The sequence below is a fragment of the Mesocricetus auratus genome, unplaced genomic scaffold (assembly GCF_017639785.1).
Source record: "Mesocricetus auratus isolate SY011 unplaced genomic scaffold, BCM_Maur_2.0 Super-Scaffold_100003, whole genome shotgun sequence".
NCBI classification, from domain to species: domain Eukaryota; kingdom Metazoa; phylum Chordata; class Mammalia; order Rodentia; family Cricetidae; genus Mesocricetus; species Mesocricetus auratus.
In genome coordinates this window covers 52,424,110-52,439,298 of record NW_024429188.1, presented here as the reverse complement: position 1 = coordinate 52,439,298, position 15,189 = coordinate 52,424,110, and the positions used below count along the sequence as shown (strand labels likewise).

Here is a 15,189-nt window from a genome sequence, read left to right as displayed (position 1 = left end):
CCTCTGCCTCCCAAGTACTGAGATTGAATGTGTGCACCACCACCGCTCAGCTATTGAAACGATTTTTAAGACAAACTTTATGACGACATCCAATGCACTTTGAAATGTTCAAAACTGATGGATTTTTTTTCATGAGCAGTCTATGTCTATATGTAAATGCAAAGGGCCTGGTTAGCTGGTAAACACTCTACCAAGACAATCTCTATTGAAGGTAGGGTTTAAATGAGTTCACCAGACCCAAGATAAATGATAAATATGTGTTTTATTAGGGAAGAACTTACACAGATAAGAGTAAATAACCACCGCCATCTTCCTGCTCCAGAAGATACAGTCTTTGCCCTTCCAGTGCTCTCTGAGACCCAAGAGAGCACATGTCTGCACCTGAAACCACACCCAAAGGATGTGGTCACTACCACAAGTTCACTGGCAAGGCAAGATGCCCCTACAATTCCCCTTTTAGAAGGTTTTAAGCCTGATACAAAAACTATATATAATGATAACAAATATTAAGTATATTCCAGGAGAAAGAAATACACAAATTAAGACCTACAACCAGCAAGAGCAACATTGAGCAATAGACATTCTACAAAAGCTTAAAAGGGGACTCTAAAAACAAAAGAACAAAGTCAAGCACAGCTTCTTGGTAGCAGCATTTTCTCAGGTGGGCTCTGTTTGCTAGAGATAAGCAGAGGTTCGAGGATCATTTAAGAAAGTGTTCCTGACTCAGCATTAGTGGCAAAAGAAACCCTGCACTTTCAAGAGGCTCTGATGCCAAATCATTGAATGGTAGCAGCAGTGACCACATCTCCAAGCTGCACAGCATGGTGCACGGCAGATTTAGCTTTCACTTATACAGACAAAAAGATTTAAGAGTTGAGGTGGTGAGCACAGCTCCCAGTGCTGGTGCTAAACATACCGCGCCCCCCTCCACCCCGCCTCTTCCCCACCATGTTGGAAAGCCAGCAGCTAAAACGTCTACTTTAATTTTAACCAAGCTATTTAGCAGATAAAAGACTCATGGTCAGAAAAAGATAGAGATATACAATAAAGACAGATTCAGATGAAGAAAAACCTCTAAAGGGTTTACAATGTGTTTAAAAATATACATAGTCTTGGGAGAGAAAATAAAAATGATAAAATGGCTAAAAAAGAAAGAGTAGCTGGGTGTGGTGGCACATACCTTTAATCCCAGCACTTGGGAGGCAGAGGCAAGCAAATATCTGTGATTTCAAGGCCAGCCTGGTCTACAGGATGCATTCCAAAATAGGCAAAAGTTCACAGATAAACGCTGTCTCAAAAAAGGAAAAAATAAAAACTAAAGAAATAGAATTTAAAAATGCCACATAAAGATGGAAAACACACCAAGTCTGGATACTTCATATTATCATGTTTTCTATCATGTTGTTTGCTGAGGAAAGACCAACTATTGCTAATAGACATTTGCTTATAAATGCTATAGGATTAATCCAGCTTATATATTTTAAAAATTCCTTGACTTCAAAATTTAAGTCTAGCCGGGCGTTGGTGGCGTACGCCTTTAATCCCAGCACTCGGGAGGCAGAAGCAGGTGGATCTCTGTAAATTCGAGACCAGTCTGGACTACCAAGCGAGTTCCAGGACAGCCTCCAAAGCCACAGAGAAACCCTGTCTCAAAAAAACCAAAAAAAAATTTAAGTCTAAGGACAGGTTACTTTGGAAAATAAGTTCTGCTTTTGTTTCCACAGAAAATAAAAAGCAGTGGATTCCTTCCAAACTAATATTGTTTAATCAACCCAGACCCCCTGAAGCAGTGGCCCAGGTGATCCGACATCTAAAACATCTAAGACAATGCAGCCACAGACTACTACAGTCAGGATTTGGCCAGGATCCACATGGTATTCACAGTGCCGCCAAACAGCAGGAAGCATTTTGGAGAGAATGATGCCCAAATTCCGAAATATTGTTTAAAATTTTTTTCAGTTAATTGAGGTTAGTTAAAATGGTTAATGATCACAATCAATCTCTTTCTAAAGGAAAAAAGGGGAAATATGATGTAGAAATGAATACTTTGTATTGGTATGGATTTTGATTTATTGATACAAATTCAAGGTCAATTTGTTATAGGTATATTTCTTCTCTTGTTTAGATACTGTGTTTATACAGCACATTTAAAAATGTGATGTATAATTAAAAACAGATTTTATATATATAGTCACCTACAATAGTAAAAACTTATATTTATGTTAGATTTTCTAGATGTACAGAGATATATTTGAGATAGATAGTTTTCAAACCTTTCAAAGACCTTCAGAATATGGCATTTAAAATGGTTTACGGTTTTTCATGACAGTGAGATACAACTACTCCTGGCAACACCAATTATCTCAGAAAGGAAGATGGGCATTGGAGAAACTTGTTATGGAGTTTGCCTTTGACATGGCAGAAATAGCCATTTGGACAAGAAACTTCTCTTGCCTGGACTATTTGAATGTATGCTGTATAAACTAGACATGCAGGACCCACAGGAAAGTGACTGCTGAACTTGAAAAAACAAGATGGGACAGTCCTTCAGGGTCCCTGCTTCATGGAAGAGTCTGCCAGACATTCTGCAGGACACAAAAAAATTGGCAAACTGTCAATGCAAATGGACAGTTTAAAATTTCCTGCTTTGCTGAGAAGTCTGCCAGACTGCAGGCTGAAGATGGATTCCCCAACATTACAAAAGAACTTCAGGTGATTGTCCAGGCAGTGGGATGTCTCTGTCAATTCTAAGGTTTATATATTATTCTTCTGAGGTCTTTGATACAGATGAAGACAAATAGTTATGGTTATGTTTTTCCTTAGTTATGATAAAAGATAAGATACATATAAAACTTTAGACTCAAAAAGATAGGATAGAGGATAGAACATTTTCTTTAAAATTTGCCAAATGTTAATGGGCTAAGTATTGTTAACTATAGTTTTTTCTAGATAACTGTTTTGTTATATATAATTTTACTATTATAAAGTTAAAAACCTTTCTTTTTATTTAGACAAAAAAAAGAGATGATGGAGGATGGCCTTCTATATGTATGTTTCGATTAGTGGTTGATGAATAAAACACTGTTTGGCCAATAGAGGCAGGAAGATAGGTGGAACTAGGAGATGAGGAGAATTCTGGGGAAGGTAGGCAGAGAGACCTCGAGGAAATACCATGTAGCCGTCAAAGGAGTAACAGATCCAGACCCTTCTCCCAATAAGATAAGACCACGTGGAAATACATAGATTTGTAGAAACGGGTTAATAATTAAGACAGAGCTAGCCAATAAGAAGCCCTGATATCGGCCAACAGATCAATAATAATCATATGTTTTGTCGGGGCTGAGAAGGTTGGCAGGACCTGGTGGGACAAGAAATTCCAGTTACAGTAATACCTCCCTTAATTAAACTTATAATAGCTAGTTGAGACAAGCCTAAGTTAAAAATCAAGCTTTCATAATAAATAATAAATCTCTAAGTCATTATTTTCTGGCTGGTGGTCCAAAGATAGTCCAACAAGAAAGCTTGCTACACAACTTTTATAGATACACAATAGAAAAGAAAAATCTCCCAAAATTTGTATTGGAACAGAAAGAAAGATCTTTGGCTCAGCAGCTAAGAATGCTTACTGTTCTTGTAGAAGATCCAAGTTTAGTTCCTAGCACCCACATGGTGGCTCACACCCTTCTCTAACTCCAGTTCCAGGAGATCTGGTTTCTGACCTCCTTGAACTCCTGCATGCATTTGGTGTATATATATGCACTCAAGCATACACACATACACAGAAAAATAAATGTTTTTAAAATCTCAATGTACCATAGGAACATTTCATTTTCTTTTCAATATACATTCGTGATTGCTGTTTGTTATTTTGTTTAATTTCCCTTTAAAAATTTATATCTATTAAGAAGAAGCAGTAGTATGCCTCACAGATTTTAAGTATCTGAGAATTAAATTGCTGACAGAAGACAAAAATGGAAAATAGTCCTATATTTGTGTATCTATTAGTCTGTTAATTATACTAGCTGTTGGTATTATTTGTTCTTACTGCTTTGTTTAGATAATAGCAGTTATATAACAGAAGGCTAAATTAAAGAATTAAAATGAACATTGATTTTTCAATTAATAATACTATATGTAATTACTTCTTACATGTTATCTTATGCATTTTTCTACACAGTACAATTGTGATCTGTGTTGTCTTTCTAAAGGCTAATCACCCTAGTAGTATAATAAAGTACATTGGGAAAAGATAATAGAAACAAGGTACTACTTGTATATTGCATAGACAAGTTTTTAAAGCAAAACTTCAGAGGTTAAACAGTGCCTTTTCTTTTTCTAAGTGTTATATACTATGTACAAAGTACTCATTTATTAGTTTCTACTTATTTTGAAAGAGTAATCATTGTTAGTTTTGAACAGTGGTCAACTGTTCTAAGCGTGGGGAAAAGACACTACAGAACAAGGTTCCCAATAGAAATAATGTGTTGCTAAGGGGGGCGTGGGGGGCGGAGAAACACTAGTGTGTGCGTGTGGACGCATGCGTGCATGCGCATGCGTGAATACGCACTACGTGCCATCAAAGATCAAAATGGCTGAGCAGAGGTCGGTTGATTTTGACGAGATCGTCGCGGTGCCTGATGAGGTAAACTGCTCTACCCAAATGAAAGGTTTTAAAAGTCCCTAAAGTTTAATGTGTGTGGGCGGGGGAGTACTATCGGAGAATTTTAAGTAAAACAGTTTTTGTTGTAGCTAAGAATTCCCTTCAGTTGTGAGGAAGTGAAGGGGCCTTATTCAGGAGGCCTAGTTCAAATTCCGCACGCAGTCGGTGTAAAGATGTTTCTTACCATCACGGTTCTGAAACTAAATACCAAATCACGATGAGATGTGATGTAATTTTGTGAGGTCGCCATGATAGGACTTATTCCTAGTTAAGGGGCTAAAGGAAAGATACAGTGTTGTTTCCTGCTCATGTCTCATCGAGGTGTCATGGCAACCATTTCAAATGCGGAAGATAGAACAGTCGATCCATGTTTGAACAGGATTCTCTGACACCTTTAAAAGCTGATGTCTTTAATTCTGGGGGTCGGGAGAGTAGGTGCCATGGCATGAATGTCATGGTGCTCAAGCCCAGGGTCATTTTGTAGAGGAGGTCAGGTCGTCAAATATGTCTCATGGGAAGAGCCTTTGCCCGCTACGGTCTCTCTTTGCTGGTCCCTATGCCTAAACGTATTCTGAGAAACGTGGGACTGGGAAATTTGGGAGGCAAGAAAGAGCCCAATTTGGACCTTAGTGGAGTGAACTGTTCAATCTGTGAGAAGGGTAGAGGAAAGAAAGTGCTTATGTAGGCTCGGCCAAAGCCCTATTTCAATGATCCTCAACCTTCGTAAGGCTGTGACCCTTTAATGCAGTTGCCCATGTTGTGGTGATTATTAAACTTACTAAATAGTATTAAAATTTTAATTATATATTATATATAATTATTTGCATTTTATATATATTTACACGTTAAATATAATATTTAACTATATTAAATGTTCAAATTATTAAACTTAAATTATTAATTAAATTGAATCTCCATAAAATTATTTCATTACAACTTCATAGCTGTAGTTTTGCTACTGGTATGAATCGTAATGTAAATATTCGATATTTACAGGTTGAGAAACGCTGGTCTGTTGGGTAGGGTTGTCAGATTTAGAACAGAGAGAGATTTCAGAATGCCTAGTTAAATTTGAATTTCAGCTAAGCAGCAAGTAATTTTGTAGTATCAATATGGCCCGGGTAAATGTGGTAATACACTTACAAAAATGTATTCATTGTTAACGTGATATGCAAAGGTGTCGTTGCATTTGTCCATGCCATGTTCGCCCTAAGACAGGTGGAGAAAGGGCCTCTGCGGGAATTCCAGGAAATTGAAAGGACCGGTGGTCATTAAGGGGTGTGAGGATGGTCCGAGCAGAGCTAGAGATGGGTGGCGCACAGTCACTGAACCTTACCAGGGCGACTTCTCTGCATCTCTGCATCTCAGAGCCTGCAGCTGCGCGGGCCTGGGGTAGCCGCGCCCACACAGGTGGGGCCTAGCGGCTGGGAACCCGCCCAGGCCCGCGAGCTGCAGGCTAGGCCCGCCTTCCATCCCCCACAGGGGTGGAGCCTGGGCGAGGAGGAATCAGCCTGCAGCTCTCTCTGCCCGACTGAGGAGTCGCAGGAGAAAATGGAGCCTAGCAAGATGGCGCCTTCCAAGAACGCTCCTAGAGATGCCTTGGTAAGCGGGACGGGAACGAAGCCCGGCGCACTCGGAGGTGCCCTGTGTGGCAGACCAGACTGAGCGCCTGGCGGGGAGAGAGGGGGTCGCGTGCCATTTACAGCTGGGCGACGGGGCTGGGAAAGGGCAGTGGGGTTCACTGGTCCCTGGGGCGCCATCCACGCTCCGGGGAGCCCCTCCACAGGGGCGCGGGCTGCCTGGGGGCTTTCGTCTCGCTGACTCCGGGCAGCTCCCGGCCCCTCAAGTCTGAAGCCTCCTAGCTTCACCCACTCTACGAGCCCTGACTGCGACATAGGTTCTGATGCTTCCCTCACTGTCACATCCGAAAATGACAGCCAGCTGGACCCGCCCCTACCTCTGCCTGGAAAGCTGGTCCAGGCCTTTCTTGTGTCTTTACTCCCATCCTTACTAAAATAAAAGTTTTCACTAAGACCATATGACTGATTTTGTATGTGGAGAAGGCGCAAGGAGGGGAACTTTGGGATTTTGTAGCAAACATAAAAATATGCCACATTGTGTATCTGCTTCTTTGTTTTTATTTGAATCCACAGGTGATGGCACAGATCCTGAAGGATATGGGAATCACGGAGTATGAGCCAAGGGTTATAAATCAAATGTTGGAATTTGCTTTCCGTAAGTTAAAAAAAATTGACTGTGAATTAGAAAGGATCATTTATTGTAGCACTTTAAACCAAATTATTACTAATCGAGAAATGAGTAAAGCACTAAGAAGGAGCTCAAGTTAAGGGACATTAGTATTTATATATAGCATGTCTGTTTAAATAAAGTATCGTGCCGGGCATTGGTGGCGCACGCCTTTAATCCCAGCACTCGGGAGGCAGAGGCAGGCGGATCTCTGTGAGTTCGAGGCCAGCCTGGTCTACAGATCTAGTTCCAGGACAGCCTCCAAAGCTACACAGGGAAACCCTGTCTCGAAAAATCAAAAAAATAATAAATAAATAAATAAATAAATAAAGTATCGTGTGACTAGGATAATTACTTATTAAAACCAAGTCTTAAATGTTCCACAAATTAGTGGGACCTTTTAAAACAAGGAGCCATAAATACTAAGATTCTTGTCTTTAAAATAATGTATATATTGTCAGCCGGGCGGTGGTGGTGCACGCCTTTAATCCCAGCACTCGGGAGGCAGAGGCAGGCGGATCTCTGTGAGTTCAAGCCTGGGCTGGACCAACAGCCTCGAAAGCAATACAGAGAAACCCTGTCTCGTAAAAACCAAAAAAAAAAAAAGAAAGAAATGTATATATTGTCTTCATTCATGTAATAAAAAATTACTTTGTTCTTAAAGGATATGTGACCACAATTCTGGATGATGCTAAAGTTTATTCAAGTCATGCTAAGAAAGCTACTGTTGATGCAGATGATGTGCGATTGGCAATCCAGTGTCGGGCTGACCAGTCTTTCACCTCTCCTCCCCCGAGAGATGTGAGCAAACATCTATTTGCAGTTATTTTCACTTACACTTAAAAAACTCTATTTCTAATAAGGATTTTTCTTTTAGTTTTTACTAGATATTGCAAGGCAGAAAAACCAGACTCCTTTGCCACTGATTAAGCCATATGCAGGACCTAGACTGCCACCTGATAGATACTGCCTCACAGCTCCAAACTATAGGCTGAAGTCCTTAATTAAAAAGGTAAGAATGTCTGCATTGTTCCTGGAATCCCAGGCAGGAAGATCAGGATATCAAGGCCATCCTTATCTCTTCAGGGCAATCCTGAGCTAAGTCAATCTCTTATCTCAAAAAAAGGAAGTTTCAGTTTATATCTTGTAAAAGGTGGAATAGGTAAACTTATAAAAATCAAACTTCCTGTAGATAGCATAGTAAAGGTTAAAATGATCCTTAGATTTTTTTTTAATTTTCAGAGCTAGAAAGAACTTTCTTAATTCATCTAACCCAGTGGGTTTTTTCTCGTCATACAACTGAACTCATGGAGACAGTGGCAAAGCTAGGACTGATTCCCAGATCTAGTAGCTCAGTCTTTGAACTTTACCACAGTGTGTGTGTGTGTGAGAGAGAGAGAGAGAGAGAGAGAGAGAGAGAGAGAGAGAGAGAGAGAGAGAGAGAGAGAGAGATGTAATAATGAGGTAAATTGCAAGGCGTTGGTGGTGCACGCCTTTAATCCCAGCACTCGGGAGGCAGAGGCAGGCGGATCTCTGTGAGTTTGAGGCCAGCCTGGTCTACAGAGCGAGTTCCAGGACAGCCTACAAAACAATACAGAGAAACCTTGTCTCAAAAAACCAAAAAAAATAATAATAATGAGGTAAATTGCCATCGGCAGTTAGACCTTTGTCAGACATATGACCTAAGGCTTTCAGCACTGAGAAAGGAACTCTCCACACCTTTGAAACACTGCTGTGAGACAGTTTTCATTTTGGCACAGTAAGATACTAAGTTAGCCTTTGTCTTCATAAGACTCTACCTTAAATACTCTACAGAATTAGATAGGGTCATAACTCTGTATGTATGTAAAAACTCCAAATATTGGATTTAAGACACAGTTCAATCCTCAGTAGCATCACAAAAAGAAAATGAAAACAGACATTTTACATTGGATCATCTGCTAATAACTCACATCAAGCGATACTTTCACTCTTCATCAAATTTAGGGTGACAAATCTTAACATTAAAACTAACTTTGTTTAAATCCCCTAGGGACCTAACCAAGGAAGACTTGTTCCTAGATTAAGTGTTGGTGCCGTCAGTAGCAGACCTACTACTCCCACTGTCGGTAAGTGAAACAGGGAACTGGCCTTTCTGGATAGTAAAAACAGCGTCTCAGCATTTGCTTTTGAACCATAACCCAAGTCAAAATGGGAGTCAGAAACTCCAGTATGTTGCCATTGATAATCTTACTTATGAATGAAAACAAAAAAACAAAAAAACCACAAAGACTGATCGATCCCAAATGGCATTGGCCCAACTCTTGTTGGTATAAACTGTGATTCTAGAAATATTCCCACCTTCTATTCTTCAAGTCACCAAGCACACCCATGCCGGCTACCTACTTAATCAAAACTTAAGGAAATGTTTTTATAAACTGAGTACAGGTTCAAAGAAGTTTAAAATCTACAGAAAGCTCAAGGATCTTAAAAATAGGTTTTAATACTTACCTTTTAAAAACAGTACAAGGATCATCCTGGGTGACATAGAAAGACCCCATTTCAAAAAAGAAAATGATGGTAATTATCCTATACTCATCAGTGAAGAGCCCTCAAGCTGTGTTCTATAACATATTTATTAGGTCTCCATCATACTGTATTCATTTCTGACATATAATGGTCCAAGCCTGTCTTATATTCTTTTCCAGCTTTTGGAATCAACCACTTCTCCAAAGACCCTTAGTTCTTTTTAGTGAATGGAGTTTAGGAACCATTATTTGTAACAACTTAAATTTTTTCTGATATTTTTCATGTTTTCTGACTTTTTTCATGTTTTGCAGGGGAAAAATCCTCCTCTTTTGTATGGCTCTTGCTGATTTTAACTTGAGTCTTTTCCAGTGTCATTACACTTCTAGTATAAGAATGATTAATTTTTTTACAACTCTGTCTTAATCTGTAATGCAGGATAGCCTTAAAAGTCGTTATCCTCCAGCCTTGTGAGCATTCAGGTTACAGTTGAGGAATACTGCCTACCTAGCATTTGACCTTAGAGGTGTGAACCATCTCTGTAGTCTTAGTATATACAGTTACACGTCAGCATTTTAAAACTGTTGTTTAGTGTCTAGCTCCAATACCCTGCACATAACTTCAGGTGAGCAGACATTTGCATATAAAATCTGTGTAGCGTTTCAGTCATATACTACTAACCTGTTTATTCACATAAATTGAATATCAAATTTTTGCTTTCTTATTTTTTTGAAAGTTATTTCACTATGTAGCCCAGTCTTGTGTTGAACTTCTAAACTCTGTTCTGCCTGTCCCTGCCTCTTGACTAGCTGGACTACAGGCACGTAAACAAACGTCAGTTACCAGTTGCCTTTTACATTATTAGCCATTTGTTCAACATCCTTTAGCCTGTAACACCTAGAATATAAATCTTGATTCAAAAATTCTCTTACAAGATGTAATCTTTAAAATTAAGCAAACTTATACTTTTCTTTTTTAGCACAGTAAACACACTAAAGTGAAGGAAAAAACTCCCAAGAGTGAGAGGGATTGTATAAGAATACCCGTTGTAATTTTTTAAATTACTCTGCCCTCCTTTCGACTGACATTCTCTCATCTCCCATCAGCCCTCTCTACTTTGAAGGTGTATTCCTGTAAGCTATGGAGTATAGAATAAAAATATATAAGTCATCTAACTGATATGATCTGTTCATTGTAACTACAGCACCCCCACAAGCAGTATCTGTCCCAAATAAAGTTCCAGCTCCAGTGTCAGTGACAAGCCAAAGATTTGCAGTGCAGATTCCACCTTCTCAGTCCACACCTGCCAAACCAGGTAACGGGATATGGAAGCAGGGACAGAAGTCATGAACAATTCTCAATTATACAGTCTGTGTTACTGTAGGAAGACTCTTGCTTTAGTGTCACAACAAAAAGGTGACAGGTAGCACTGCTGCAAATGAGGGCTCGTCAAACAAGATCTCCACCATTAGGGGAAGATTTACATATATGTAACATTTCAGGAGGGTGGCATGTTGAGCATGCTCATCAAATTCTAAAAATACCATAAACTAAAAGAAATTGGAGTTCACAGATCTAAGGTGTCCAGGGAAAAGCACTTTGAGTAAAAACTGAAGAAAATGCTACCATTTAGTGAAGAATGTGCATGATCCCATTGTTAATGTGAATGAAAATGTGCCTTTATTCACTTCATAGGTGGCAGCTGTGATTGGCATAATGTAAACAGACTGCTGACATACCAATTTACTTTTGTGTGTGTTTAGATTGCATATTTTCTAAAACTATCTCCATACAAGAAACAACTCAGATAAAAGTTGGGCCAGCAAGATGGCTCCGTGGGTAAGGGCATTTATCACCAAGCCTGACGGCCTGGGTTCAATCCCCAGGACCCACATGGTGTAAAAAGGAAAGTGCCCCCCTAAGTTGTCCTCCAACTTTTACATGTGTTCCATGGTATACACACACACCTGCAGACATACACAGAGAAGTAACTAAGTGCAATTATTTTGAAAAATGCCCTACAAAAAAGCATGTCTCCAGGCTTACACATGAATCTAGTGCACTGAATGCTAATTACAAATTCAGGTAATTAAAAATAAAACAACATTTAGTTAACTTTGCAATGACTAGGTTTAGGAACACTTATCTATACATAGATCCAAACGTTCTTAATACCTGATGAATATCACTATTAGCAAATTAAGCTAAAAATGTTTTAAGATTGAATCCCACTTAGTAACTACTTGTATCTCTTCTGCTAGTGAAACTTGCATAAAATTACATTCTCCTTTGTTGTCTACTTTTGGATTATGGGTAATTGATCTGTGGGGGTTTTCTTCTGTTTATAGCTCCTGCGACGACTACAGTCCAAAATGTTCTGATTAATCCTTCAATGATTGGGTCCAAAAATATTCTCATTACCACCAACATGGTTTCCTCACAGAACACAGCCAATGACTCAAACCCGCTGAAGAGAAAGCATGATGATGATGATGATGAAGATGAAGAAGAAGATGATGATGATACTATGTAAGGAATAAAGTCTGTTCTACATACATTAAAATCTTAGTGCGCATGGGTCCATATGGTAGACCCAACAACCTAAGTCTTCATAAGTTTTATCTTAGAAATGTAGTGGCGATATTTTTCATATTAGTTACACCTGGTAAGTTTTATGAGTACAAATGTTTCCTCAGTAGGCTTCAGATATACAAGTACTTGTCTCTAGACTGCTTCATTAATGTTGAGTATCACCATGGAAATTCTATTTTTAGAAGCAGTTTTGTGCCATGTCACTGACAGCAGCACTTGGATTGCAGTTCCTGGTCTCATTTACATCTAAAGATGACCTTTTGTTAGACGAACTGTTCACATTGTCATTTCAGACCAAATCTCTCAATTTAGTAAACTTTTTTTTTGAAACAGTGGATTTAGAAGGGGGCTAAATCCATTTTGAATGTATTTGGGTTTTGGTCTAACTCCCCACCTCAGCTCCCTATCCAGATCCCATTTGTTTTCTGTCCCAATCTCTCATCGCTTACCATTGCACTTAAATTGAAATGTAAAACTGTAACTGGAATTTGTAAGATACCATATATGCCTGGCAATCTGTAGTTCACTTCAACCTGAGTGTCTGCATTTGCTCTTTTGCACTCCATAACAAAGCAGTTGGGTCTCGGCCCTTGCCGTTCATGCCTGTTAAGCTTTACTCATTGACAGGCAGTTTCAGATCAGTTACATTCAGTTGACAGCTTTACCATCCTTCATGTTTATAATTTAACAGACACATCATAATGTAAAAGCTGCCTTGGTAAGCAATTTACACTGGACCTAGACAAACCACTGAAGAGTGTCTTTGCATATGCTTTGGTCACTACTGCTTGAACCAGTCCATGGTTTCAATCAGATCATCTGTCTAGCTTTCTGCTGAGGATGACACACATAAGATGGGATCAAGCCTGAAAGTGGATTCCAATGATTGTCCTTCCCCATCAGGCCAACAGGGAAAACAATTAGTCTCACCTGACTGCATTACACATGCCCTACAGAAATTACCCAACCATTGTTGTAAACACTATTTTGTTTTTATGCATACCTACAAGACTCACTGGGAAACACTGCAAAGCTTTCTTCAGAGCATACAAAGACCTATTGGGTCATTTAAGTTCCACATAGCCAACACTGGGAAAATGTAAGCAGAACTTTCCAAAACTATAGCTATGGGTCATCAAAAGTATCAGCATAGGATGGTGTTTCACACATGAAAAGTAGTATAGTAACAAGACAGAAATGTCCGTTTGAATGTTTAGGAATGTTAGGGAAAGTTGATCTGACCAATAAGAGAAATGTGCATTATGTAACAGAGATGTCACTACTTGAATGTTCTCAGGGAGGCAGAATATTAGGCGGCCTAGGTTCTAGTACTAGTTTCATTAGCAACCATGTGACCTTATTTTACCTCTGAGCCTTGTCCTCACTAGTAATAGGGAAATAACACCTACCCTGCCTACCTCACAGGGATGTTGTGAGGGTTTAGCTAGTGTGTGACTATGTGTGTGAGAAAGTTCAAGATTGTAAAAGCTGTAAGTAAATATTAATGTATTTGTTCCAAGGTTATTAATAAAAAAGTTAACTTTATCAGTGACATTTCATTACTGACTGAAGAGATTAAGGAAAGTGAATAAGGCAACAATATAGCAATTCAGATCTTCTGAAGTAGCATCAGGGGACATTTCACTGGGAATTGGCATTTGACTCATGGTAAAGAAACCAGTGGCAATCAAGATGGGTTTAAATCTTAGAAACTGAAGATGCTCTTTGGGATGTGTATAGAGCTATGAAGTAAACTAAAACTGGTCTTAGGAAGTGCTTCTTGTGAGGGAAGCCAGTAGACAAGTAGGAAAGGGACTTCTCACCATACATCCATCCTTTCTGATTACATGGAATCAAAATTGGGTATTGGAAAAGCAGGAAACAAATGAGCTAATGATTAAATTTAAGCTAGGAGTGGTGATGCATACCTACAATTCCAGCACTCAGGATGCTCTGGCTGGATCAGGATCAGTAAGTTTGAGGCTAGTCTGAACACTGTAAAAATCTTGTCATTACACAGCTCACCAAAAAAAATTGAATTACTCTTTATAGCATGGGAGTTATTGTGGACATATTGCCAGGCATGGTGATACATTCAAAAAATTCAGCCCTAAGGGCAAAGGTAGGAGGATCACTGGAAGTTCAAGGTCAGCCTGAGTTAGATAAATCCCAGCCAGCCAGGGCTAGTAAGCTCAAGGTAAAGTGAGAGACAATTAACTGTCAAAAAGAACAGTAAACTGAGAAAGAGGGGAAACAAGGGTTTCTAAGGTGAAAGGAACACCCCCCCCCCAGAGAGATACAATAAACCTAGGGCACCCAGTAAAACTGGAGCAGAGGCACCATGGATTCAAGCACAAAACTTTTTAAACTATCTGATGTGTTTACATAGACTTAATGTTCACATGAGCCTTGGTTGGTGTGGATCTCGGTATGTCTTAGGATCAAAGACATGTGTGTCATCATGCCCAGAAATTGTTAATTGTAAAGAAAATTAAAATGACAAAAATATAGCATACTATATGCTTATGTAAATGGCATTTATACTCATAATGTAAACCTTAGAGCTTGAGACTGGCCTCACTATGTAGCCAAGGATGATCTTGAAGTTCTGTCCTGTCTTCACTACAAGCAAACACTATGCAGACTCCTCATAATGTAAATTTCTGATCTAATTGATAGCAATGGCAAAATACTGAGAATGAAGACATGTATGCGGGACAGAGGCTGTTGGTTTCATTGTTCAAGCTATGGAATTAATAGACATGTTTGAAAAGCTCAGTACTTAGAGCCATGAACTTGGAATTAAGAAGAAAAACTAGGGAATGTGAGTCAAGAATGGGAAAAATGAACTGGGGCTTGTTTTAGTTGCTTTTCTGTTTATATATCTTGTCATTGAAAAATTACACTACCTAGCTGGACTGTGATAGCACACGCCTTTAATCCCAGCACTTGCCAGGCAGAGGCCAGTGAATCTGTGAGTTCGAAGCCAGCCTGATCTACAGAGCTAGTTCCAGGACAGCTAGGGCTGTTATGCAGAGAAACCCTGTCTCAAAAAGCCCCCAAAAAGGAAAAGTTACAGTATCTAACTATAAAACATTTGTAATAAAGCATGAATAAGCTTTCACTACAGGATAGTCATTTATCTAATCCCACCTCCCCACTACTACAGCCCCAATCTTTCCTTT

General features: G+C 39.3%; 1 protein-coding gene across 2 annotated transcripts; it reads left to right on the top strand.

Moving 5' to 3' along the window:
- Positions 1-4,573: 4,573 nt before the first annotated feature.
- Positions 4,574-13,549, top strand: Taf9b (TATA-box binding protein associated factor 9b). 2 transcript variants are annotated; one of them, XM_005085948.4, is made up of 8 exons: positions 4,574-4,642; positions 6,143-6,262; positions 6,814-6,895; positions 7,572-7,708; positions 7,785-7,919; positions 8,940-9,015; positions 10,617-10,727; positions 11,761-13,549. In XM_005085948.4, exons 1-8 carry the CDS (start codon positions 4,589-4,591, stop codon positions 11,943-11,945), a joined length of 900 nt encoding a protein of 299 aa, XP_005086005.3. In that variant the 5' UTR covers positions 4,574-4,588; the 3' UTR covers positions 11,946-13,549. The 2 variants fall into 2 exon arrangements, with proteins under 2 accessions (XP_005086005.3, XP_012980589.3); XM_013125135.3 differs by lacking the exon at positions 10,617-10,727.
- Positions 13,550-15,189: the final 1,640 nt, after the last annotated feature.